Source organism: Tyto alba, unplaced genomic scaffold, assembly GCF_018691265.1.
Source record: "Tyto alba isolate M040663 unplaced genomic scaffold, T.alba_DEE_v4.0 Super-Scaffold_21, whole genome shotgun sequence".
Lineage (NCBI taxonomy): Eukaryota > Metazoa > Chordata > Aves > Strigiformes > Tytonidae > Tyto > Tyto alba.
In genome coordinates, this window is record NW_024881295.1 from 7,962,559 (window position 1) to 7,990,271 (window position 27,713).

Here is a 27,713-nt window from a genome sequence, read left to right on the forward strand (position 1 = left end):
CCTTCACACAGACACAAACACACACATACACTTTGAGCTCACAGAGAGGAAGAATTTGAATTAGCTGCTTTCATGGTTTGAAAGCCTAATTGCTGAAGAGACTTTTGGAAGCAACTGTGGGGATGTCTCCCTGCAAGAAGCAACACAATAGAAACCACGGGAAAAGAATAAGAGAAGGGATAAAAATGAGAGGAAAGAAAAGGAGAGGTACTAAGAACAGGCACCACTGCAGAGGAGTATAGGTGCTGTTCCCACCCATCAAGCGCACTTGAGGGCTGCCAGCATTTTCCACGTGGAGTTTAATTGCCCTGCTCCCAGAGAGGCACACCAGCAAGGTCCCGGCAAGAGGGGCTGTAGCCACATGAGAGTGGGAGAAAAACAGCCCCGTAATCCTACAGGAGGTAGCTCCTGAGGAGAAGGGGTTTTGACAGAAGGGACAGATCTCCAGTTTGCTCTCCCAGGCTTTACAGCCAGCATCTGATCTCAGTCCCTTCATCCCACTCATGAAAGCTTTTGTGCATCCGCTGCTTCCCTTAAAGTCATCATGGTAATGCCGCATCTTCCACCTGCACTTCTCTCCACAGACGCCTGCCACTCTGCCTAGGGAAAGACATCTCTCTGTTTACCAGGCCGCGTATTCTGGAAAGACAGGACAGCAGAAAGATGACAGCAAGCAGGAGCTAGAAACACTTCAGATCCATTCCATATCCCAGCTGTTGCCTTGCGCAAAGCCGCCGTAACATATCCTTATCTTTGAGACAGAAGCTCCTGTAGGGTTCTTCTCTGGCTCAGAAATTCTTGGACCACTTACTGGTTATTTAAAAGATAAACAGGCTGCATATTCTTCCTTGGAAACAGAGTACGACACAGTCAGTGACTTCCTTTGAAAACTGAACAGGAGCCGCAGTTAAACTTGCATACCTAGCTACGGAGCATAACACAAACAACCCAATACCTTAACAGTCCACCATGCTTCTTCATCACAAAAGGCTGACGCTCTAGGATTTAAACATGAAAATTGTGAACTTCATTACAGGTCAATGAATGGGCTTGCACAGAGAGAGCTTACTTTATTCAAAATATCATAGTTAATTTGTCAGTTTAAACAGCAAGCAGCTTACACTCGTGAGAGAAAAGGGAAACAGGTTATCTCAATGTAAGGCAAAAGTAACATCTAAGAACAGTATACATATTTCTTTTTCACCAGTCTCATACTGTTGGATATTCTTTTTAGCTCTGTCACTTTAGATTTATTATTAAAACTATGTCAAGTCTGTGACTACATCTCAAATGTAAACAGTGCACTTGTATATTCTACACGAATTTATGGAGTGGGTGCCTGTATGATGGATTAGTAAAATTCTGTAGCATGTTTTAGGAATCAAACACAGGCTCTTTATCAAAGTGTTCAGAGACATCAAGCGTGTTATAAATTGGTTTGTAGCATAAAAAACAGATTAAAACATTCTTGGTCTCGCTATATTTTTGATTCAAGCACACTAGTTGTCATTTTTTTCCCTGCACGTTTTGAAAAGAATAACTTGTTCGTAACAGGTTTAGGCAAGCTGGTGTTGGGAAAGGTATATGACCCTTTCTTTTATTTAATATCAAGAACTAGACTTCTCCTGCCAGGAATCTGCAGAAGTACAAGCACTGGATTTAGTTATGCCAGAGGATTTGACCACAAAACTCAGAACACAGAGAGAAAAATCCAACTGTTTCTTTGAGAAGAAATAATCATATAACCAGGGCAGCACCAGCTAATCCCCCCACCACTGATTTTTTCATAGCCTCTAGGTTATCCATGAAGTCACACCCTGGAAATCACTTCTGCTCACCAGCACCAGGGAAGAGATTCGGGTTGGCTTCCTCAATGGAAAAGGCCACGCTGCTACTGTCTCACCACCAAACGCCCTCCTGCCCCCTTGTCCCTGCTCTCCACAAGCCACATCCTGGTTTTATCTGCTCAATAACAATTTATTCTACAATCCACTTGCCGGGTTACAGCAACAGCAGCAGTGATCTGCGAAGCGAGAACAAGCTTCTCACGTCTCCCACTTGACTGTTTGAAGCCCATTAAGGAATAAAGCAAGATACCTATGGAGACATGCACATGAAAAAAAAACAAGTATTCTTCACTTAAATCCTTCAAAACAGCACACACAACCAACGTGCTAGGGAAGGATGTTGATATTCTTGTAGCTCATTGGCACCACACATTGGATTTTTCCCTGTAAAAACGTAACAAAGTGATTATTGGTGCAAAAAGGATTAGGCTCAGGGCAGTCTGCAGACCTCTTTCCTCCAGCAGCTGCGCAGTATTACCATTTTCAAAGGCAGGACTCGACTTATCAGGATTGCTATCTAAGGATATCTCTCTTAGGCTGTGTGATCCAGAACTAGACACAACAAATTCTCATCTGTAAATGTCAGCACTCACACTAGGCGAGCTCTGGTTTCCTGTTAACACACAGAGATCAGAGATCAAATGTCAGAGTCACTGACAACAGGAAATTAAATCAGTTTAGAGGGAAGCCAAAATAACATCTAAGCATCTTTTTTCTTTTTTTTTTTTTATTAGATCTCAAGCTTTATGCAACACAAATATGTCATAATTTTAAGGTCAAGGGAGTAGATGGAGGTTTTGAAGGAGTTCTGATTTAAAACCCCCGGAAAGACCGAAGGTAACAGCTAACATAAATTGCAGCTAGCCTTGCTGCATCCAGAGGGAGCTGCTGGGATGCTTGGGGACAGTCAGTGGAAAATTCAGCTGAGACTCTCAGAGGAGTTTGAGAGTCCCCAGCACGAGCGAGCTGTCGGAAGCGGCCGAAGCCGAAGGCTTCACTACTCCCACCCATGATGGGCTCTGCTGCTACCGGCGGCAGAGGAAGCCAGCAGCCGTTCGCCTCTCACCTGACAGAAAGCACGGTCGTGCTGGTCACTCCTACAACCTGCCTGACGCAGGAATGGGCATTCCCACTACTCAGACATTATGTTAGTGCTGCAACAGGCTGGAACTGGCCACAGTTTGGCATTAGCTGAGCATGGAAATAAGGGCAAGTCTCCACAGCCGTGCAGGAGACCCCTCTGTTACTGCACAGTCCCATACGACCACATTATTTTGGGTCCCTTTTCCATATTCAAGCAGGCAAATGGTGAAACTTTTATCAAACACTTGATGAGTGCAGATTTCATTTCAGCTGCCTATTTGTTTGGTACCCAATCCACATCCTCTTGTGTGACAACAACTAGCCACCTCTATAAAGAAGGTTTTGAATTCGAGCTTCAAGCATGTCTGCAATCTTCCCAGAGATGCCATGGTGGGTCTTTCACCTCTCTAGTCTCCAGAGTGAATCAGAAGCAGAGAAGTGGGGAGGTTGCAATAACAGCTTCCAAATTCATCTCCAGAAGGAAAGAATCCACAGTCCAGAATAAACACACGTTGCACTTCTTTGCAGCATTAGTGGGGCTCAGAGAGAATGAGAGACAGGGTTGGGGCAAGAGCTACAGCCACAGATTTACACAGTACACTGGCCCTGGACACACACATACGTACAGTTAGTCAGGCGGTACATGTGAAACCTTGCATGCATACATACTTGCATTAACAATGTTAATAGAGAAAGTGTCAAACACAAGTGCATGCACATAAACAGTGGCGAACAGAGCTGGGAATCCAAAAATCAGATCATGACACGCTAGGAAAGAAAAGAAAAAAAAAAAAAAAAAAGCCCCAGCTCTTGGCCTTGCTCTTCATGTTTCTTTGGTCTTGTACTTGGAATACAAGCAATACAGAATCCGCATTGTAGTCTTTGTATCTCCGTTCACAATATCTGTGGATACACAAGAAAGAGCAAAAGCAGATGGGAAGTATTAGCAGCCCCTGGAATAGAAAGAGACTGCAACTGCCAAAGACAATCTTCCACCTTTTCCCAATTATAATGTGAACTTGGACAATCTAATTGTAACAAGAAGCAACACAGGAACTACAGAACTAGAAAATTATTTATTTATTAAATTAACTTAAGGAAAAGGGACCTTCATTGCACTATCTTGCTGGAAGATAGGATAAATAATGCATAGTAAGAAATAATTCTTCACTAGAAAAGCAGAGCAGATAATTTAATAGGACTTTACAGCTTTAGTTTTTTGTGACTCTTCTATGGCAGGAATCATGTTGGGAATTACCTGACACTTTATTTTTTGGTTGTAATGTTTCCGTCTTGTTTTGCTGCTGTCGGCTGTTTTTTTTTTTTTTTTTTTTCATTTAGTTTTCAGCTTCTCTGTTCTTGGCTAAACAAACTGCTCTTGTATTTAATAATTGCAATGGAAGAGGCTAACTGATTTAGAGGGTTTGCTGTTCTTACAGTAGTGTAAATCACTGGGAGAAAGACTAACAATGAAACACTAGTAAATGAGATCCTTGAACAGTCTAAATAGTGTAGCTGTAAATAAGTACCCCTAAATCATATTAAATTCAATCACTAGCTGAGGATTTTCCCAGTGAAACTAAAGGACTTGCAGATGCTGGCACCAATATTTCTTATACTGATCAACTCTGTATTTGAGGCAGAGCAGAATAGCCAGAGGGAAGGAAAGCAAGCACAGGTTTAACTCCTTTCATACAAAAGGTAGATCCCAGCATGGAGACCTGAGCTCAGGCAGATAACTCTTTTCAAAGCTAACATAAATAGCTTTCCAAACTCCTAGCTCTATGCAATATGGCAAAAAGCCCACACTTCGTCCATGCCCGTCATGCAAAATGCCAACCTCACCAAAGCCTTAGTGGACAAAGAAAACAAAAGAAAAAACAAAGGAAGTCCTAAATTGCATCCCTCCCTCTCCGTGATGCCATGACTACATATGTGCACCCCTTGCGTATGAATAACTAACGGGGGAAGAGATAATGCTTTCTATTTTTAATAAATATTTGATTTCCTCATTCAACAACAAGCTTTTGATGGGGTGAGGTTACGTGCCCTGCACTTTGCAAGGTCAGGCTAAGCAGTCACAGCACCATTCATTAATGTAGCCACGTCACTCATCCCACCAGGAGCCGGTCAAAAATTTTTCTGTGGAGCATCTTTTTAATTGGAAAAATCAGACACATCCAAAGGAAACCTTTCTCTTTTTTTGGTGGTGAGGCAAGAGACAGGAACACGAATGTACATTAACTCAGAGATGAAAGCATTCACTTGTAGATCAACATTTAGCTCCCAGGTCTGAACTAGGCAGAATAGCAACTTAAAACTTATGTATTTCGCAAAACACTGACCCACCAACTCCTCTGGGTTTGAATGGAACAGTCAGTATTTCTGATTTTCAGGACATATTCTGCAAGTTGTCTTCCCATATGACACAAGCTTGTTTTTAACACGCTAAAACTTTTTATTAGATAGGAAAATAGCTTTCCCTCTAGCTCAGCTGCTGTAATTTCCCTAGGAGCTGCCACTGTTTTAAATCTTTAGCAAATACTGACTTATTAAACAGTTTAAGTTTAGTGTAAAGTTACTAAACTTATAACAATCCAACATTTTTAGTATAGAAATAAAAATTGTTCAAAACAATTTTCAACTTTATTGCTATTCATTCTGAATGAGGAGCTATGGGGCAGCCATTAAATTAAATGTGTCAGTGCCACACTGCAGAGCCTACTTTCTTCAATTACCCTAACTTTTGCTAAGCCAGGATATTAGCGATTCTATTCCAGACAAGTTTGCATGTCATGACTCACCTTCAGAGTTCACAGAAAAATTCAGAAGACCTCCATCTGTCAGCAAGTCCAATGCAAGGTTAACGTTGTGAAGCTGTTGATGAGAGAGATCAATATAACAGAAAAAATTTTTCAGCCAGCAGTGCAGTGGGCAGGAGGTTTAAAAAAGTATTTCTCTAGCAGCTGAAGATACTGATTCATAAATATGTACTCATATTCATTTCCTTAGTTTTGATGGAGTGCTCTTCAGAATTTCTACCAATTATCATATAAAATCAGATGTAAAATCCATCTCCAGCAAAACGTATCCCATGAGGTGGGCAGAAGAATCCATTTATTTAAAAATAGACATTGCATGTGAGTCTTGTGTTAATGGATGTTTCCATGGGGAAAACAGGCTAGATTCCTAACTGGATCTAATAGATGCATGGAAATATATTTTTTTATTATTATTATTATTTTAAACAATTCCCTTATGTTTACCACATTTAGAACAAACAAAAAATATGTAAGGAAAATGTTCTCTATACTTAATTCAGAATTACACAGATTGGAAATCTTCCAATCAGCTATATTTGTGAGCTAGAAAATTATGCTTTAGCGTATAAAGATGTCTATACACAATAACAGCAGTGATGATGTCCTTAATACTCCTCATGAGAAATTAAGCACGTGTCTATGAATGAAGGCTGGGGGTTTTTACTGACTTTTCCTCACTTGTTTTTCTCTCCATTCCCCACATAAAAGCAGCATCACACACATATGCAGTAATCCTGAATTATTTTTTTAAAGCAATATAACATCCCACTACTAGCTTCTTACAGCTCAAGGGCACCTGTTTACTTGGCTGGTAATTAGCCAGCTCCCTTCCTCTAATGAGGTAACAAGACCTGAACGAAGTTCAGATTGTCTCTTCATACATTCCTTAGGCTACCGAGCAATTTATCCTTCGGGAGGCACGTTGTAACTGCTGCCATGCTGTTCCCCGTTATCTTCTGGCAGTAAGTGCAGGGGTCCCCCACGCATAAGCCAAGCAAAAACTGTGTGCTCTGAAGTGAAGCGACAGATTTACGTTTTACCTGTTTCTCTGATTTATGAGTAACTGAGACTGACAGTCTAGATTTGTGCTTGTTTTGTTCCTCTGATAGCCAGCAGACAGGGGAGCTTTAGCTCATACAGATCTACACAATTTTCTGATCACAATGAATAAAACAAACGTTTCCATAATGAACCAGCATAGGTAAAAGGGACACATTTCCCTCTCTGTAATGCATAGGAGATTTACAAGGAACAAAACCATGCAGATTTCAAAATAAATCTTCACACAGAACTACTGATAATTATCAAAGAAAAGCCACCTAGAAAAATAAGTTGTTTCAATCCAGCTACTCTTCCAGACTCAAAAGACCTGGACAATTCTCTAGGATTTACAATCGGACAGAGGTCAGGACATTTGGGGTATGTCAGCTCCGGGCCTGTTTTGGCAAAAGTACCAAGTTCACACAGTTTTGATAAGCACAGGAGCCCTCCTTCATCATCATCTTCATCTCCTGACTATACAAAGTTCACCCCTAATTTCAACCTGACCTATTCTGTGATTATATTCTTCATCTCAGAATACACAGTTTTCTATACACATGAGCACCCAGGGCTGGACGTCCTTTACAGTTATTTGTAAACCTCACTTTTTGGTAATAAACCCCAGAAACCTGCAACAAACCTACCCATGTGCAGTGTTGTCTTCTCACACCCGCAGGTGGATCACCTCCCAGATTTCTGCTTCTGCTTTCCTCACCCCTCATGTCCCTCTAACATGGGCTCTTGCCCTATTTCTTGTTTTATTTCCTCCTCAGTATCATTGTTTCCATCCCTATTTCCCCCCCTGCCTGCCTTAAGATTCACAAAGCGTACGTACCAACTTTGAACCACAAGCTTTCAGCTTGAATGAAAGTTGATGCACCGCACCGATCATAACAGTGCCTGTGGTTGTCACCATTTTTATAATACAAATGACGTGTTTTAAATCTCAGCAAAGGTTACGTTTTCATACTCTACTGTACCAATTAACGTCTAAAATGACAGGGAGTTAGAAAGCACAGGGGAACTGAAAGACGTATTTTATGTACAAATGACAGTTGAACTATGGTCGCTCAATATTTTTAGTTATATTGTCATCTCACTTTTCATCTTGTAATGACCACCAGAGGAGAAACAAATGGTAAATACCACTTTGGCAAACTGTCCAACAATAAGTCCAGTACTTGGAAGTAACTTTGCTAAAATGAAATTACTAGGGATAGAGGTTTGTACTGAACCAGTACCCAACCCCATTATACTCTTCTCTGAGGGCAGTGATCGGCACGTGCATGCAGGGTAAAAACTAGAAAGTCTGACCTCTGATTTGTACCTGTAGCGTAGGAGTATCTAATTTCTTGAAAAAGATCTATGAGGCTTGAACAGGGGTGATCCAAAAAGAAAAAGGTTGGTTATGTAATTTTAACTAAAACAAAATATTAACTGACTTTCTTTGAATAAAGTTAATGGAAATGTTAAAAATTTAATTTCCAAGTCAATGAATTGGAGCAAGCAATTTTGAAAGCCGAATGGAGGAGGAGAAAGGGAAGAAAAACAACTTAAAGGAAATGCTCTGATTTTGTTTGATTAAACCCTTCAAAATATATTTTCCCCATTATGGATCATAGATTTAAAAAAAAAAAAAAAAAAAAAAAAATCAGAGTTTTCCTAATACCTTAAACAGTCATCTACTGGCAGCAATGAATTTTTGATAAAATTTGGAACTAGGTCTCAGAAAACGGTGATTTTAAATGTTTTGATGAAAAGCTCCACAGGAATATTTACCAATTAATACATGACATCTGTGAATTTTCATTACAAACAAATATTGCTCAAGGAGATTAACTGCGGTGAGGTCAGGAATCAGACAAAAGCCTTGGCTGTACAGGGAAGCTGTAATACAAACCATGCTAGAGGAGAGTCCCTTCTCAGGCAGCTCTCAAGCAAAAAGGATCTGACACGCTTCACCTTCAGAGATCTAACTGAATATAAACCGGGAAAAATAGCTACAGTTTCAAGATTTTCAGAGCTATTCAGTGACCCAAATGAAAAATCCCTACCCACACCAGAGAGAATTTGAAAATATCTCAAATATCTCAAAATATACCAACATCCTACATCCGTGGAGGAGGCATTTACACAGGCAGCCCAGCACACACTACCTTCTGGCTGATGCCACCTTTTTCTTTCAAAGCACTGATGAAATCTGCCTGGTAGAGGTTGAAAAAGGTGTCAAGCAAGACTGGCTGGGCAGGTTACAGCTCCCAGCCTTGGGTGAAGAAAAGATGTAAATTCTCAAGAGCTTCCTAAGCACAGAGGGGGCCTTCAAAGTGTTCTGGTCATGCTGTGATCAAGGTATATTTTTAGGACAGCGTAAGGAAACCAGTTCTGCTATGCAAGAGGTGCCATTCACTTAAAAATGTTGTTTGCAGGACAGACTTGTAGGATATAGCATACCAATTCCCCACCACGCAGAGCCTCTGTATTTTACCTGAAGGCTTCAGAAGCATGTATCGGCCACATAAATGCAAGTAACAATAGCTTGCCTCTCATGAGATAATTAATTTTGAAGAAAACATTGACCTGTTCCAGGGTATTTTACCAGCACCGAGTGCCTGCATTTGTACTGTCCCATACCACTATCCTGCAAACACTCTGCATGCATATGACTTCGTATGCAGCAGCAGTTAAAGCAAGAGGCAGAGCTCTTTAGTGACATACAGAAGCATTAAATACACAAGATGTTTGAAGCCTCAAGCTCTAATTAAATAACAACCTACCATCTCTGTGGTGCTGGCTGGAGTCAGGAAGAAATCCCTTAAATTCAGAAAGTAACCCTCCAGCTGTCCAATCAACAGAAGTAAGATAACTCCATCTGCAAACTAGATGAAAAATGATCTGCATATTATTTATTATGTTGGCTTTTAGTAAATGACTCCGATAAATGCCATTCTAGCGATAACGGAATTTAAATGGTACTCTGGCAAGCAGACAGCCTAATGACTCATCTTCCTCAACCTCTTCTACAGTGAACTTCGTATTTAGTTACATAAGGCTCCCAAGTTCATATCAGTGAAAATACGACCTTGTAAAAGGCCAGCTATTAAAATAAAATATTCCAGATGCGAAGAGACTGCAGACGACCACAAGCGACAAACACATAACTATGAACAAAAGAAAACTGTGTCTAATCCCTGAGACTGACGACAGAGCACTTGCAAAACTTCCTTTCTGACAGCTGCCCACCAGGAAAACCCAGAAGAGCACCGGAGCACGGCTCCACTTTCCATCGGCGCGGCACAAACGGCGGGCACTGCGACGGCACCGAGGTTTTGAGTGGCTGGAGCAAAGCAAGGGCTGAGGGCCGACTTCTGCGCCCGTGTCTGCAGAAGCAGGGAATGAAAAATCCACGAGGGACGTCCCCGAGCTCACCTGCCACCGGCGGATGCCGCAGCTCCCCGGCCCCACGCGAGGGTCCCCCCCCGGGGGCAGGGGGGGAGGGCAGCGGAGGTGCGGTTGTGCCTCTCTCCACCTGCGCCCGGGGAGGGCATCGCAAGGTGCCTAAGGAGCACTTCTCTTGCAATTTCATGGACTCTAAAGAAGCTTGATGCTGGGAGGATGGGACTTTGAAATGTAATGAAAATCAGGCCTTCCTACCGTGAAGCAAATCCAGCATTAAAAATCACTAAGCACCAGCAATAAACTTGGCTTTCAGTTTAATTGTCAGAACACCCTCATTTCCATCCTGACAGAAAGACTATCCATAGGAACTGGGCAAACTCTGAAAATTACTCCCTATAGCACTACAAGGGCAGCATTCAATACAAAGCAATATTTTTTCATTACTTATTAGCTTCAGAAACTTCAGAGACTTAAGCTTGATACCTTAACCTGAAGCTAGAAATAATTGTTATGTTGCCAAGTTTCAAATTACTACAACAAAAAAAGAGGAATCCTAATGGTGAGAGGAAACACTCAAGTGGCTGACAAAACATGGTTAACATGCGGCTTAGAGCAGGCTACCTGAGATTCGATGTCTTTCACATTTAATCCTAATTTTCCAACATGCTGGTTGACAAATTGCAAAAATACCTGAAGAAAACAGAAGGGGAAGAGAGGATGAAAGAAAAGAGAACTTTTTTCAGTGAAGTCAAGAATTATGCTTTACCTTACAAATTTTGATGTCTATTAAAAAAATAAATTACCTTTTTTACAGCATCCAGTTTATCTGGAGCACGGCTAAATAATTCATCAAAGGCGTCATCTTCTGTATCAAAACAACATTAGTTGGTATTATTTGGAATAACTGTCAGATCAGAGGTTTAGAATGGCTCCAGAAGGAGAAAGGTGTTTACACCTTATGAGCCAAGGAGGAAGAAAAGTCATAGGGAGACGGAGAAAAATCCTGCTTTTGTATTTATCAGAGGACAGGGTGACAGGTTTCCCTTCAGCCTGACTACATCAGAGAAAACAATTTACTTCATTCAGCTCTGCAATTTTCGCCTGCAGAGGTTCTCAAGATTTGTGCTGCCACCAGTCTGAGCAATGGCTAAGTTTCGCATCTCTACAGTTTATCTCTTTTCAGTTATGTTGTTTTAACCCTGAACCTCTGGGATAAAATATTGTAAGCAGGGAAGAAGAGCTATACATTTTACTGCTCTTCCCCAACAGAAACGTCAGTTACATCAAATTTGCAGAAAAACAGCCCCCTTCCTTCAAAAAAACCCACAAACTAGGTATCAGGTTTGGAGACATTGCTCTTCCTCTGAAAATTCACGGACTTCGAAAATGACCAGTGCTGCCATCCAGTTCAAAGGCAGGCACCAAGCCTGTGCCAGCAGTGCTGCCCAGGGGACTAGCACGAGTTTAAAGATTTCCAAGGAAATGAGATTCATTGAAGTCCCTGTGAATGCCCACCCTCACCTCTATTTTCTGCCCAGGTTTAGCAAGAGCAGGACACATCTCCTCATGGTGACTCAGCCACATGATTGCTCTGGTTCAAGCATGAACAAAGCATTTGAAACACCCTTGAAAATCAAGGGCACTCTGGCAGCATAATTAAATGGAGAACCAGCCTCTATGGTACAGGAAAGCAAAGGCAGCTTTGCTTAAGGAAGATTCCTCCCAAAAGCCAGTGACAGAGAAGCCTCTGCTGCGAAAGGGTTTCCTCAGGTTTCTCCATTCTGTCAGGGGGTTGCTGCAGGAGCAATGTCAGGGAATAAGTGGATCCATCAAACAAATCACCGAGCAACAGTCTGAAACCTGCAACAGTCTCACAAACTAGAGAGCCCTCTTCTGGAGCCACGCTTTGGGATTTCTCTCTTTGTTAAGCAAGCTGTGTCAAAAATAGAGTATTTTGAAGAGTGAATTGCAGATTTCTCTTCCCAGCAGAATCAGCTCACTGGAAGAAACACCTAATTACAGGGTCTTTTTTTTTTTTTTTTTTTTTTCCACAATTTCAGCCCACGCTAGAGACCACTCAGTGGAATAATGGTTAAATATGTATTAAATAATATAGTTTGTACCTCTGCAAAGGATGAAAAATCTAACACAAAGGGCACAGCAGAGAATTAAAATGGTTGCTTTGATTCACTGGAGATGTAACATGCTCCGTCACAGCAAGGAAGAGCAGCTCACACTGAAGCCCGAGCAGTGCCCAGACCTTCTGCAGGCTCCGTGCATGTGGACATTTTTCACCCCATGTGTTTCACAGCCCTCAAAAGCCCTAAGGGTGAAATCTTGGGGGCAATGGTTTTACTAAGCTGGCATCCATAATCAGGCACCATCAGATTTCAAAATCTCATTATAAACTGCAGAAACTGGTAGCACTAAGAAGCACAATTCTCAAGCCACTATGCTCATAAATAGTTCCAATAGTGAATGATGTCAGTGTGTAAATCCAAGACATACTTTGCCCCCAGCCAGGTCTTCTCAGTTGGGCCATCAACCCACTGTTTCATTTCTTGTCTCACATCCCATCCTGTAGTCCACAGACAAAGTGATCACCCAATTTCTAAACTACCTTGTGTTGATATGAACACATATTAACAGAAGACATTTGGAGAAACACACTATGAGAAATCCATGAATCTCCATGAACTCTAGTGAGAGTATACTGATTTCACCATGAGGTAAAAATGGATCAGAATGTGGTATATAATAGCACATAATGCTGAAACACTGAACTTGGCAATGCCAGTACTTACTTGACCGCTCTTCCAAATGCTCTCTAAAAGTGCAATAAAAAGCAAGAATTAGAAAAAGCATTCAGCAGAACTAATCTCATTCACAAGCAAAGCTTATCTGAGCCATCAGCTATCTTGTAAAGCAGGAGACAGGGTATAAAGCCCCATTAACTTTATGTCAGAGTAACTTTCCAACAGACATTTTTAAGTACACTGTATGTCTGTATAGGCTCTTGGAATACATGAGATTTTAACTGGCCCACAGACCAATGAACATTTATTTTATAAGCATAATTCCCAATATCCTCTTCCAATAAGCTGCTCATGGTATTACAGTTTAAAGATGTTCTAGCATATAAAATATGACAGTAGGAAAATCTGTTTCTAATTCTGGGAATGATGACCATATTTTCTCAGTATATAAATGGTATCCTACTACTTAACTCCTTTAATAATGACAGTACCTCACAAACATGGCAAGCTCAAACCTTTCTTCCACAGCAAAATAAGAAAAGAACTGCCTCCCTTCTCTGTATGTAGTGACACAATAGCAATAAATTAAAAGTAGATTTAAACCACTATGGCTTTAGAAAATTTCCAGTTTAGTCTGGGACAGGTAAATGTACAGGATTCAATTTTTATTATTATATCCCATGGCAATGACAAATATTACGCCTCAGAAACAGTCATACACATTATTTTAGAGAAGTTTATATAAAGAGTAAAAAAGGGTATTATACCATAATATCAAATCTGAAGAGGGGAAAAAAAGGAAAGAAATCAGAGAAACAGTTCGCATGCATATTCATGTCTGGGTTTACGCCTTTTGTCATCATCATGATCCCAGCTATTTTTTGCAAAGGGGAAAACACCCACAATATTTTCTTTCTGATTGACAGTGTAAAAACCAGATCTATCCCCTCTTACTTGTTTTCTGTGATATATTCCACCGCATTTGCTGTCCTTAATCCTCTGGAGGTGTTCTGTTGAAAAGACAATAAATATTTTTAGATTTGTTACACAAAAAAAAATTTCCATATTAACGAGGCACTCATGACCTGTTTTCTGCCTTAAATGATTATCAGAGGGCATTTATTCAAGAAGTTCAGTACAATTAGTACAGGTACTTTGAGAAGTTGCTGCTCCCTTCTCTCTTCACTCTTCAACCAGAAGTTACCTACTTCCCCATCAGAGGAAACCAGAGGAGAAGTATGTGGTCCCTCGGTTGGTGAAGTTCAGACGTTGGCATGTTCACCTGGAGACTTGATGAATGCGTCAAGCTGCTTTGGACAGGCAACAATTCCTTTGCACACCTCACTGCATTAAGAATTCTTCAGTTTTACAACACTGAAGGTGATCACTTCTGCCTTATAATAAACTCATGCCGTGGCCTGCCACCCACTGAAGTATCCCACCTGCAGAGGACTTGAGTTTGGTGGGTTGCTTAGAATTAGACTGGCAATTTGTACTCTTTCTGAAGCCACCTGGGATCTTTGCTTATGTCCTTGTATCTTTGCTCCTCTATATAAATCTAAGTATTCCACAGAACATCAAAACAAACTGTGCTTCAACCCAACTGACAGCCTGAAGAGATAGATGATGGCATGCCTGCTGCTTTATTCAGGCACCTGGCACACATCTCTTACCACAGAAAAGCCTTTGGTGTTTGCCGCTCTCCTCTTTCAGGCAGTGAAAAACATTCTCTGTTTATAGATTGAACTAACTCCTTTGGCTCAGCTCATCACTGAAGCAGAGCGCACCCAGACCCACCAGGGCAAAGGCAGGTTCTTCCTGCATTCATGTGGTCACAGGAAGGCCAGACCTTCGCTGCTCTCTTTTGGGCTTCCTCAATGCTTCCCCCTTCCTGCCCTCGACCCCTCCTCTGAGCCGTGCCTTCATGGGCTTTCCTCACTTTTGACCTAATGATTACCATTCCCATCCAGGGTGTTGACTTCTGCTCTGGGGAATCAGCTCGCTACTACAACCCCATTATCTTTGTTGCTGCTCCTCCCTCTCCCAGGTTTAACAGCCCTTTCTGATGCCGCGGTTTCACAGATAATCCTTCCCAACACCTGTGCAACTGAGGCACTCATACCCCAAATGGCACTAGATGCAGCTCTGCTCTCCTCCGAGTCTGGGCTGTCAGTGCAGGAGCATGGGCAGCAATGCACAATTTGGACTCCCATCAGATACCAGAGAGACCGCTCCTTTCTCCAAAGCGCTCAGCTGGGACCGGGCCACAATGGCTACCTCTGCAGAACCAAGCACCAGGAGAAGCTGTCCCTCCAGGACACTTTTAAACCTCCTAAAGTGGCACCCATAGCTCAAGGGCATGCTTCATTTCAGTTCCAGTTATGATCCTCCAAGGAGGGAAGAGCGCTAGGTGATGCCATACTGACTGTGTGTGCTGGGCTCCCAACACCACGGAACTGCAAACGCTCTGTTAAAACTGTAACACTGTGGTGTTAATTTTTGCAATTATATACCAAATTGTGGGATATGTGATGTTCTCCTGAAGTCCTAGAGTTGACTTTAAGAAACGAAATAGAGGAAGAAACCATGTAGGCCTCAGCTTGTAGAGAAAAATACCAAAATGTGACCCCAATGGAAACCACGTAAAAACTCCCTTTCCCTAAAGGAATAAAACCTCAGCATTAACTAGTGTCATGATTTGCAAGTGCTGGCTTCTATTTTAAAACACTTGAGAGACAGTAACAGCAGAATATCTTTTTCTTCTTTACAGAGGTCAAGAGCTGTTTTCAGTTTGGACCATTCCTATTTTTTTGATCAAGGATTTAAAAGAGCACAGTGTTTCTACCCTTTTAAAGATACAGTATCTGAACTGAGAACAAAATGATAGCCTAGTCCAGCAAACTCAGAAATTAAAAGGCACAGTTTACAGAAAATACAATTATCTCTTTCACACATTTCTCCCTAATTCTAAGCAAACTAGCTTTGTGCAAGGTCTCTAGGATCTACTGTAGCAAATATTGAAATTATATTTACCTCAATGGTGATTGTTTCCACTTGAATATTTGGAGGCATAGCCAGGTTGGGTTCAAAGTGCTTTGCTATTGCAACCAGAAGATGCAGTGTGCTCAGCAAGTCCTTTGTCAAGATAGCTATTTTGTGTAAAGAAAGAAAACAGTGTTTACTGGGCAAAACAAGTAAACCTCACTCTAATATAATAAATAATACCTGTGCAGAGGAACTCAAAGTATTGGATGGCCATAACACAAGTGGGATATCAGACTGGGGCTTACATAGTATCACAATTCATCAATAACACACCTTAAAAGTCCTTTTTGTGAGACATGCGCACCGATGCTGAGGGCTGTTAAGAAGTCCACAAGCCATACACTTGGAGGATGAATGACCCAGTCAGAGTTAGATATTGTCTCACTTCTGATTCCACTAGTAATTGAAAACAGGTTCCCTAATTACTGTTCTGCCACCCCTTCGCCTCATAGCAGCTTTATAGCAAAGGAAGCCCCATTGATGGATAACCTTTTCTAATTTCACTTCTGCACCTACATTCCACACTCCATTTCAGCTGACTTTCTTCCAGTTGCAAACACTTAGCCACAGCTTCCAGAATCACAGAGAGTTTCTGTCGCTGTTTTTTTTCTGTTAATGCGATCTTGTCAACGTCCAGCTTGAGAGATCCTAGGTTTTCTTTGACAGAGAATCCATAGGAAGCAGAAGGATGTATTTTAGCACCACCATAAGAAAAAAAAATAAAAATAAATCAGAAATATAAAATGACAGCAAAGCACACAAAGTCTTATTTTAAATGTTCAATACTGCTTAATAGCTTCCACAGACCCACATCCCACAGCTGTACGCCTTGTTAAACTCCTACACCCTCTGAAATTCTCAGTAAAATCAATGAAGCTCTGCAAAAGGGAGAGGACTCAAGTAACTCCTTGCAGCACCATTCCCCAACCCTAGCACTCCACATTCCTCCTCTTCCTAGTGGAAGCTACAGGAATCCAACAAGTGAATCCTTCCTGTAGATAGTGTACAAAGGCAATATCAACTCACATATATATATATAGAAGAAATCCCAGCTCATTACTCAGGCAAGTAAACTATGAAAATAAGCCAACCCTGTTCACGCTGCTGCCCTCAGTCTTGGTGAAAAGGAGATATGATCTAAATGACATCCCCAAAGAGGGTGAGAGGGAAAATAAAAATGAAGTAGGGACAGGAGAGATGGAGAAATTGAAAGAAAGAACAGGCTGTTCCAAGAGGTCACATCTTTACACAAGCACCTTGTATAGTAGAGAGCTTCTTAGATTTTCACCAGTTCCAGTCCAGTGCTTTAGACCTAGCACTTTTTTTTTTTTTTTTTTTTTTTTTTTTTTTTTTTTTAAAGCAAGAAAACATAGAAACCATAGTGCTGATTCCATCCAATGTTTCTGGTAGCATCACAAGTCACCTTTTTGCTCCTGGCTTATGAAGCCTTCCTTCCCTTCAGAGGCACTGTAATTTCACACTTCAAAGTTAACTACTTTATTATGTTACCTAGCAGATAAAAAGACTTTCTTAGAAGAAAAGCATTATATAAAAACAATAGTGGATCATCAGGCACTTGTTCAGAATTGCAGTTATCACAGACTGTTGACAGTACAGCGCTTTCTCCATTAGTGAGAAGCAAGACTCCAGATCACTGCTATTGCAATTCGTGATGTTTATTCTCTGATCTGGAAGTTCCTCCGTGATGTGTTTACAAGCTAAACTCAAAGCAGCAGCTTACCCAAAAGATGATGAAGTACCAGCCCATCATACAGATCTTCTTCCAGACTTTTAACTACTATGTGTTCCTCTTTCAGAGTTGTGTTAATCCAGTCAATCAGTAACTGTGGAGGAAAACAAAGCAGCTGGCAATTATATTCTTGTTGCTCAGACTGCATAGCACTCAGTGCAATGTTGTGTTTCACCCTTCTCTTTAGTGCTTTATCTCACACCTTGGTTTGCTTTCAACCTCCACTTCCTTTGTGCTATTTGGTTGTTTTTTTAAAGGGAAGTATCAGTTAGTTCTCCTTAATTTTCAAGTGAGACACATCTCACAAGTTACATTCCTATGAATTTTGTAGAAATAGTTAAACAGGTGGATAGGCAGACCCTATTTCCACTTCCATCAGTGAAAAGGCTACAGAGTACACTTCCCATCCCCTGCCTTCATTAGACATCACAGAATTCACACAAATTCAACTGTCAGATACGAGTTTGTAAGAGAAGAGGCTTCACTCATTTTGCTGGTTGTTTCTTGTAGTCATCCATGTTACTAGCACTCTGCCCTTTCCTCTCCTATTTTCATTTTATTTGCTGCAATTTTGTACTAATCTGTCTCAAAATACCTTGGGGGGGGGGGCAGGGGCAGAAAAAGGCATTTTGTTTATTTTGCTTTCTTACATGGCAGTCCTCCCATCGCCCTTTCCGGTATCCTTCCTGCCTTTGCAAGGGGAAGCTGCTCAGGAAGCCAAGGGCTGGCTACAACTGGAAAGGAACCACATTCCCAGTTACATCCCTTGGCCCTGCAGCCCCTTCCTTGAGCACTGTGCTCCTACACAAAAGACCAAAGTTGCTCCTCAGCACTTGCCCAAACATGTGTTTTATCCACATATGTTGATAGAAAGGGAAGATGACCTGCTGAAACAGAACTGAAAAGCAGTAGCCCCAGCTGGATATTAACAGGCACCTCTCAAATGAGGAATGGATATTGCTACAAGTGAGAGTCTGGAGTTTATTATGTGGATAATAGTCACTTGCTGTAACAGAGGAGAAAATACATAGCAGATCCCTGTAAGTTAGCCAACATTAACCAAAATTTTAAAAACAACTTGAAAAAAAAATATATATATCTCTGAGATGCTTGAAACCGCACAAGAAACAAATATGCCTGGCTTCACTTGCCTGAACTGAGAATCTGTCAAAGTGTCAAAGTGTTTGTAATATACTTGTTCAGCTACGAAGTAAAAAGAATTTTCTAGGGCAGCAAGCTGTGCTCCTCAGCTAATGCTTGCAGGTTAAGACCTGGCGATGCTTCAGATGTGTGAGGGATAGAGCAGTACCCCAAATGTAACGGTACAACCAAACAAAATTCAGAAAGGCAAAAAGTGCTGTTGAGTACAGATCTATCAAGGTCCCTTGTTTGCTATCTTGGCTCTTAGCAGCCACATCCACAGCCTGCAGCTCACACAACTCTGCTTTCAGGCCCATTGTTAGGGCCCCACTCAGATGCAGAGCAGAGCAGTCTCTCCCAACGTGAGTAAGTAGGGAAAGGAGAAGTTTGCTATTGGCTTCCAAATGTAACCATCTTCTATTTTACATGCAGTTTGTTATTTATAGCAACTGCAGTGAGCCATTTCACATTCCTTAGTTCCCCAAAGCCACCTCAAAATTAAAATGCAGAGGAACAGTCTTTCTCCCAAGCGAGTTTCTTTGCTTCCCTTATTCTTCCCTTGAAGATATCTCCCTGTCCCCCTACCTCCATCCCAATCTCTTCTCTAGAGGAGACACGAACTCTTTAGACAATCAGTGGCATCGGTGGGCACCCAGAGGACTGCCTCCCTTGGGACCCAATTTCCACCACCTCATCATCCAAAGAAAAGAAATTAGACAGTGAAGAACATCGTTTCAGCAGTCTCTGATGGGAAATGGATTAAGCACTGAAGCTTACAGAAATCTTCATAAACTGAGGAAAGCTCTTCATTTCTGGCAGACTGGAAAGAACAAATTCAATGTCTCTGTAGACAACATAATTGCATTTTGCAGCATCACCTTTCAGATTTTCTCTTTTGTATAAAAACATTGTGAGAGCCTGACACAAAAATTAAATCTTTTTGATCAAATGTGCACAAAGGTTTAAGAAAACGTAATATAGAAAAGCACGTATTTATGGATTTATGAATGCCATATAATACACACATCAGCACAGAGCCTAAGCTGGTTTTTGTAATATTTATAACAATTTCAGTATCTCCATAATGCAAGAAGTGCTGGTCTCATAAGAGACATGCCACTTTTCTTACAGGAAATTTCAGTATGCCAGCCTTCCCCTGGGCTGTGCCATTAGAGAAACACCGTGATTGAATGCACAGGGGAGATTTTCAAAATTACTTGGAAATAAAATACTTTCCCGTGAAATAGGATTCATCCTTCACAGTTACCTCAAGCAGACAATGTACCATACAACAACTTGAAAGCTCTTCTCCTGAATTCTTGATGACTTGCATACCCTTCATCCCTTCTCCCTCTGCTTTATGCTATCCTTGCCAGGCTGCATCGCAGCTGCCCCTGGGGGGAGAAGACGGGACAGAAGGCTGTTGCAAATGAGCACAGCAATCCTAAAACTTGTTATCATGGGATCAGGGCAGCAAACCTGCACATATCTGAACGCCTCTTTTTAGTCACAGCAAATGCTGAACGTGGGTTTGCTTTCAGTCATGGTCCACTCTCCCAGCTGGATTCTCATTGCTATAACACTATCATGACAAATGAAGCCGAGAATTCAGTCTCAGTGACAATTTGTAATTGTCTCAAAACACGTCGTAATTTTCCATGCCTTCCCTCTTCACCATAGAGTAGCAACTGGGTACTTCTGGTGTGGCCCAGCCACACATCCCAAGCTAGGAGAGGTATCCTATAAGAAGAAATGCAGTTTTCAAACCTACACTCCACTTTACACAGAGCGGTGACCGCTCTTGGGTGACGCAGGCATTTGAAGCTTGGTCCTGTGCGGCCCCAGCCATCCTAGCACTGTTCTTAAGTAAAAGCTCTGGTTTACTTGTGAGGAGCCCAAGTGCCAAAAGCAGAGCTCGTCCCCATCTGTAGAGATCAGAGGACCGGGGCCAAAGAGCTGGGTAATCTACAGGGCTGAGCATTAACAAAACAGGTTAAAACAACTTGAGGTGAGGGTTAAACAATATACTAAAAGAAATGGTACCAGTTTTAATTCTTCCAACTTGGGATTGTTTCTTGAGGTCGGTTTTATGAGTTTCTTCTTCTCGCCTATAAAAGGAAGCAAACAAGATCCATTACAATTATCACATATGACTAATGCAAGTTTGATGTAAAATCTGCTATCAGTTTAATATTACACAATATCACTAATTGCCATATGTAGAAACACTGTAATTTTTTATTTTAACTGATTCCTTATGAGCAAGAAAATGGTATATCTGACTATTCAGACTGTTGTTGGAAATTATGCTTCAATGTGATTCAAATCCATAAGATCTAAATGGACAATTCTGGAGAGAGGAAGACAAACTTGGTCAGATCCTTATATGTGAAATTTAAATTTTAGTTAAAGAACCACTTAGAATTTGTGTTGCTTCTTCATAATCTACCCCTAGAGAGTCAGAAGCCAAATTACACACTCAGAACTTACTCACTGCTGATAAAACCATGGGACCACTGCTGAAAAATATACAATTAATTTGTACTACACATTTTCTGCTTGGTTCTTCAGGTCATTCTTTGGACCTCTTTCTGTCCGGGTTGACAAAGTACATACCTTGAGCAATGACATTCTCAGCTAGGAATTGATTAAGTGCAGCGGGCTGTGTAAACACATTTAAAAAGTCTGGATCCATTGTCTTTTCTCACTTCTGGAAAACTGATAAAAAACACAGCGGGGAAAAGGAACATGAGCAGAGGCATGTAAAGATCAAAATTAGTGCTAAGAAGAAAATAAACAAACCGAAGGCTTTTTTTCAGTTACTATTTCATGACTGGTGGATTACTTTAAAAAAAAAAATCTGAGAATTTATTTTAATGTGTATAAAGAAAAAGAAGTTAAAAAGCTTTCATTTTTTCTGTTAATTATAAAAACGTAGGAAAAAAACCCTGAAGTACTAAAACTTGCCCTAATTTAATCTAATTGTTTCACCTGAATTAGATTATTAAAATCTTATTTCAACTGAAATGAAAAAGCTTTCAGTTTGTAGGAAGCAATGGATATCTGCTATAAAAATCACCAATACTTAAGGAGTATTAAATCAAGAATATAGTAGTTAAATCACTGAGACAGGCTTATAAATATCATCAGATTCCTTTATTAGACCAGCTGGTATAACTGTGGTAAAACAGTGACATGTTTCTGGGTAGACAATCCCATCTTCATGTTAGATTAAATCGCATGGCTTCTCAAAGATTTTTTTATTTCAAACACAGATTGGAGAACAACTTTCCTTCCCAGCCCAGGTGTCCTCAAATGAAAGCTGAATGACAATACACAGTACAGTGATGAAAATACTTTGTCAACAAACACAAAACTATGGTCGAGGTTTTCCAAAACAGCTAGGAGTCATGTTGGGAGGACAGAAGTCGTCAGGGAAAGCAATGGGGTTGTCAGAGTTGGGTTGAGAGTCTGCATAGCCATCTGTATGTGCTGTCCTACTAAACACCCAGCTCAAGCTCATTTCTATCACCAGCAACTACCTACAAATAAGAGGCTGGCAATGATATGTCACACTCTTCTAGAAGCAGTGACTCAAACCACAGTGCAAGCAGAGAGGAGTCTGATTTTATAGCCATGGGTATGTAACGCTGTGCCATGCTGCCCATACAGACAACAGAAAAGATAGAGCCAGGCTCCACAAGCAGCATACATGGTAGGAAATGTTCAAAGTGCTATCTTTTGCAATCTTAATGTTCATGTAGACAATTTTCAGTCAAGTCCATATGACTACAAAAACTAGGATGCTTTAGCTTGGCAGACCAAAACTCAAAAAAAAAAAGTTACAGATGGTGGAATTTTAAAAGTCTCTTTTACAAACTATATTATAAAATCATAGAATCATTTATGTTGGAAAAGACCTTTGAGATCATCGAGTCCAACAGAAAAAGTAACACTGCCAAGTCCACCACTAAACCATGTCCCTAAGCATCACGACTACACATATTTTAAATATGTCCAGCAATGGTGAGTCAACCACTTCCCTGGGCAGCCTGTTCCAATGCTTGACGACCCTTTCAGTGAAGAAATTTTTCCTAATATCCCATCTAAACCTCCCCTGGTGCAACTGGAGGACATTTCCTCTTGTCCTATCACTTGTTACTCAGGAAAAGAGACCAACACTGACCTCACTACAACCTCCTCTCAGGTAGCTGTAGAGAGCTACAAGGTCTACCCTGAGCCTCCTTTTCTCCAGACTAAACAGCCCCAGTTCCCTCGGCCGCTCCTCAGAGGAATTGTGCTCTAGACCCTTCACCAGCTATATTGTTCCTCTCTGGACACACTCCGGCACCTCAATGTCTTTGTTGCAGTGAGGGGCCCAAAACTGAACACAGTATTCAAGGTGTGGCCTCACCAGTGCCGAGTACAGGGGGACGATCACTCCCCTAGTCCTGCTGGCCACACTATTCCTGGTACAAGCCAGGATGCTGTTGGCCTTCTTGGCCACCTGGGCACACTGATGGCTCATATTCAGCTGTCTGCCAACCAACACCCCCAGGTCCTTCCCACCAGGCAGCTTTCCAGCTGCTCTTCCCCAAGCCTGTAGCACTGCATGGGGTTGTTGTGACCCAAGTGCAGGACCTGGCACTTGGCCTTGTTGAAGATCGTACAATTGGCCTCAGCCTGTCCAGACCCCTTTGCAGAACCTTTCTGCTCTCAAGCAGATCAACACTCCCACCCAGCTTGGTGTCTTCTGCAAACTTACTGAGGGTGCACTCAATCCTCTCATCCAGATCACTGATAAAGATATTAAACAGAACTGGCCCCAATACTGAGCCCTGGGGAACACCAACTGGATTTAACTCCACTTACCACCACCCTTAGGGCCTGGCCATCTAGCCATGCAAGAAGATGGCTCTTTATTAAAGCAAATGTATATTGATTTAAGTGCAAGAAATCAGTTATATACTGCAACTATATGAAGAAATGGTTGTCTGCAGAGGTGAAAGGAACTTCAGAAGGATCATGGCTCTGAGCCCTGGGCAATCATGGCTTGTGTCATGGCAGCATCTGTACTAGCATGTGTAAGAGATCTTACCTTTCCTGACAGTCCTAAAATCTGAGAGCCAGAGCAGAGGAGACAACAATATGATGACCAGAAAGGCTTTTTACACTCCTCTGAATCATCAAATCCCTGGACGCAGGGAACCCGGTGGGATGGACTGCTGCCCTGCTCTCTAATTGGGAGCACTACCTGCCTCTGGATGGGAAATGCTCTCCCTTGTCTCTGAAGTTCAGTGCTGCAGGGCCACTGTTGGAGATGGGAAGTTGACTGTTCTTTTTTTTAACAGAAAGTGAGATGCCCCATGTGAGAGGTTCACGTAGGAGAGAACCCCTACCGCCTACCCGAGATGTCCGTATTAGGAACCCTGTCCCTCAAGGCTCCCTATGTAGTAAGTGCCCATGGCACCTTTAAAGAACAATCCAGAGCATTTAGATGAGGGTCTAGCCCTGTCTTGCATTTTTTCAGTTGCCAACTCCATTCTGCAACCAAAGGGACAGCCGCAGCTGCTACCACGGGTGCCTGAAGTGAGGTGCTGTGATGACCCAGTGCTATGAGCACAGTGGACAAAGGCAGTTGCTGCAAATGATGTTGCACAATGCTCACAGAAGATCTCCAAAGTGACATTTCTCTCCTTGATAGCTTTATACGCCAAACAGCATGGTGCTGCTCTGCAGGCTCTCTCATAGTTACTAAAGTCTCCAGTCAAAGTGCATTATGAACATGTATTTTAACACTGTTTTTGCCAAGCCAAGAATATTGCTATAAGACAGTGACTGGATGCTTTTGCACATCAGTCTGGTAAAACAAATTAGGTACAAAATTCCCATCAAACCACTATGGGAAAGGGTCATGAGAGAATTAGTTTCATTATGGTGGCTACAAAACTGAACGCTGTCTCTGAAAAGGTGCTTGGTAAAATAAGATGGGAGAAATTGAGTCATTTAGTGCCTGAGGAACAAGTGAACTATCCAAGATAAGACAGCCCAGATGAAATTAACTGAGAGAGAAAAGTTATTAATACAGAGCAACCTAAGGACAACTTACTTTTAAATTAGGTTTCTGACAGCTGTTATGCCTTGGGAAGTCCTGCTCATAAGTCTTCTGTAATCATCTGTGTAAACTACAACTTACACTAAACTCAGCTTTTCTGCAATACTCAACTTGTATATCTCTTACTTCCTTTGACTATTTAGACATCAAAGCGATGTGTACTGCCTGCCGCACCCTTGGCCTCTGTTTGGCTGAGAAACTCAAACATCAGAAGCCACCCTTTAAAATTTGGAAGTCTGGAAGAAAAGGCCTGAAATTAAGAATTTGCAATAGCATAAATCAATATCCTCTAAGGCCTCAGTTCTGTATTTCCTACTGAAGAGTGTTAAAATTGCTATACTGGGTAAGATTAGCTTGCCTAGTATCCAGTCCCTTACAGCACCCAAAAGCAGAAGCTTGGCGGGGGAGGAACATAAACAGAGCAAGACTATACAGATACTTCCCTAAAACACTTCAACAGCCTCCAGCTCAGCCTTCCTAAACCAAAACTAAGGTCCTGGTAATTAAAAGTTGTCAATAAACTTATTTCCCATGAAGTTCCCCTTCACCTCTGGAACACATGTATCACCCACCATTCAGCAGTGGGGAGCAGACCATGCCTTTACCTTGTGTGAAGCACCAGCTCCTGTTGCTTGCGCCCACCAGCCAGCTCCCCCCAAATCTCCCCACTACACACAGTGCAAAGGAGACCAACTGATTCACATTCTTCACGACACTGTGTTCCTACTCCATGCTACTACTGTGTTACTATCCTACACTCTCAACAGTCATCTCTTTCCGAAACCAAGGAAGCACAGCCTACAACTTAGTCATCCTTCACAGGCAAACTACTCCGTAGCACCTCGGATCGTCCTGGTGGCCCCTTCTCTGAGCTCTCTCCAGCACTATCACAGCCTTTTCGAAGTGCTAGGAACCAGACCTGCCCAGGTTTAGAGAGGTGCACTGCCACGTTCACGATGTGGTTTGCCATTCCTCTCCTCCTGATTCCTAATGCTGTTTGCTTTTTTGATCACTGCTGTGCACAGAGCTGACACTTTAATGGAACTATCTATTATATCCCCAAGATTCTATTCCTAAATAGCAACACACCACTTAGAGCCCATCATTTATCTGTAGAGCTAGTGTTGTTTATTCCCCCATGTGTTTCCCCTCACATTTATTGCCATTGATTTCCCACAGCCATTTCAGAGACTGAGAACTGCAGTTCCTTAGCATTTAATAGACTCATTGGTTATTACTAATAATTAGCATTCACGAGCAGTCCTTCATGTGGCAAGCTGCATTTCTGTGAGGCTTGGTCCTAGACAGCAGCCTTTCAAAGAATAACATACTGCAGAAACAACATAAAATGGAACATAGCTGGGTTTGGACACCTTCTTGCATTTAGCTGTTTAATGAGAAATAGGAAGGGATGCAAGACTTGGTTCTCACATGCAGGCTTCCATGTTTGCTGCAACCAGCCTCTGCAGCCCATCGTTCAAATTCGCTATTCAGAGCTGTGACTGACATTCTGTTTTATCCAGCCTCCATCCTCCTGCACATGTTATTTATCAGTACTTGGAGAATAGATCATTGTAGGAGACAACTGCTTGAATACTGATTGTGAAGGCATTCCATTATGGCATTTTTATATAAAATTGAGGTTTAATTATTGACTATTCATATGAAATGGCATCATTTAGTCCTTCATTCTCTAAGAATATCATAGATGTACAAGCTTGTCTGTTTTAAAGTCAAGAGGTGGTTTATTTCTCCTGTTCCACCTACTGAGGCAGCCAACAAGTGAATTTTTCTTAGGCCAAGAGCTAGACTATTGCACAACATTTGCAATGCCACAACTACTGGTAAAACAACTAGTTCTCTAATTAGGTCAGATCAGCTCACTTTTCTTCCATGAGTCTTCACACAGTCTGGCTCCCAGATATCCCTGATATATGATATAAAGCATTAATGAGCTATCAGCGGTCTCTGACATACAAACTAGTTGTATAATATACACAACGCACTTACCGATGTTACTGAAACGTTTCAACTGTCTTATTTCCTGTTTGAAAGGACAAAAGCCCTACTCTGCATTAGCTGAAATGTATTTCCTAGGAACAGTTGTCCAAATAGATCACACAAAGCAGGGAATAAAAACTAAGTAGGAATGTTAATGTTAATAGCAATGCTTCTGCCTCCTGAAAACTAGAACTAAAATACAAAAAAAAAAAGAGACTATGTATGGTGTGACCAGTTTAAAATTTAGTTTTACTTCCTTGGTTAGTACCAGACCTTTCAAGAGCCATTTTTGCTCGTTAGCATCAGAAGAGATGACATCTCAGCAAGAACAACCCACCTGGACACAGAAAGTCTTACAGTTAAAATAACTTTTAAAAAGCACCCAAAGAGGTTCCTTTTCCCAAACTTACTATTCTCTCCTTCGGTAATTGTCCAGCAGCTCTTCCAAGATCTTCTCACAGCAGGTGTGATGAAATTTATGGGGAGAGGGGACTGAGCCCCAGGCTCGGAGCGTCCTGCGCCAAAGCTGCAGCCTCCCATGCGGGGCAGCGCGACGCACGCGGCGTGTGCGAGGGAAGTTGTGCCGCGCGGTACCGACTGCTCTCAAAAACGAAACCACAGTCGTATCCGGAACTTAATTGTCTATGTGCCTGGTCCCTGCTGGAGACTAAGATAAACAGAAACACAAATGCAGGAAACGTGCAACCCCGCAACTCC

General features: G+C 41.7%; 1 protein-coding gene across 1 annotated transcript; it reads right to left on the reverse strand.

Annotated features, from left to right (window-relative positions):
* Positions 1–1,045: 1,045 nt before the first annotated feature.
* PARVG (parvin gamma) lies at positions 1,046–27,599 on the reverse strand. The gene is made up of 13 exons (XM_032986405.2): positions 27,407–27,599; positions 21,497–21,598; positions 20,924–20,988; positions 17,732–17,834; positions 16,507–16,647; positions 15,979–16,094; positions 13,900–13,955; positions 12,994–13,016; positions 10,993–11,054; positions 10,811–10,879; positions 9,568–9,669; positions 5,735–5,807; positions 1,046–3,833 (listed from the first exon to the last, which is right to left on the reverse strand). Exons 2-13 carry the CDS (start codon positions 21,573–21,575, stop codon positions 3,754–3,756), a joined length of 969 nt encoding a protein of 322 aa, XP_032842296.1. The 5' UTR covers positions 21,576–21,598; positions 27,407–27,599; the 3' UTR covers positions 1,046–3,753.
* Between the last annotated feature and the right edge of the window lie 114 nt (positions 27,600–27,713).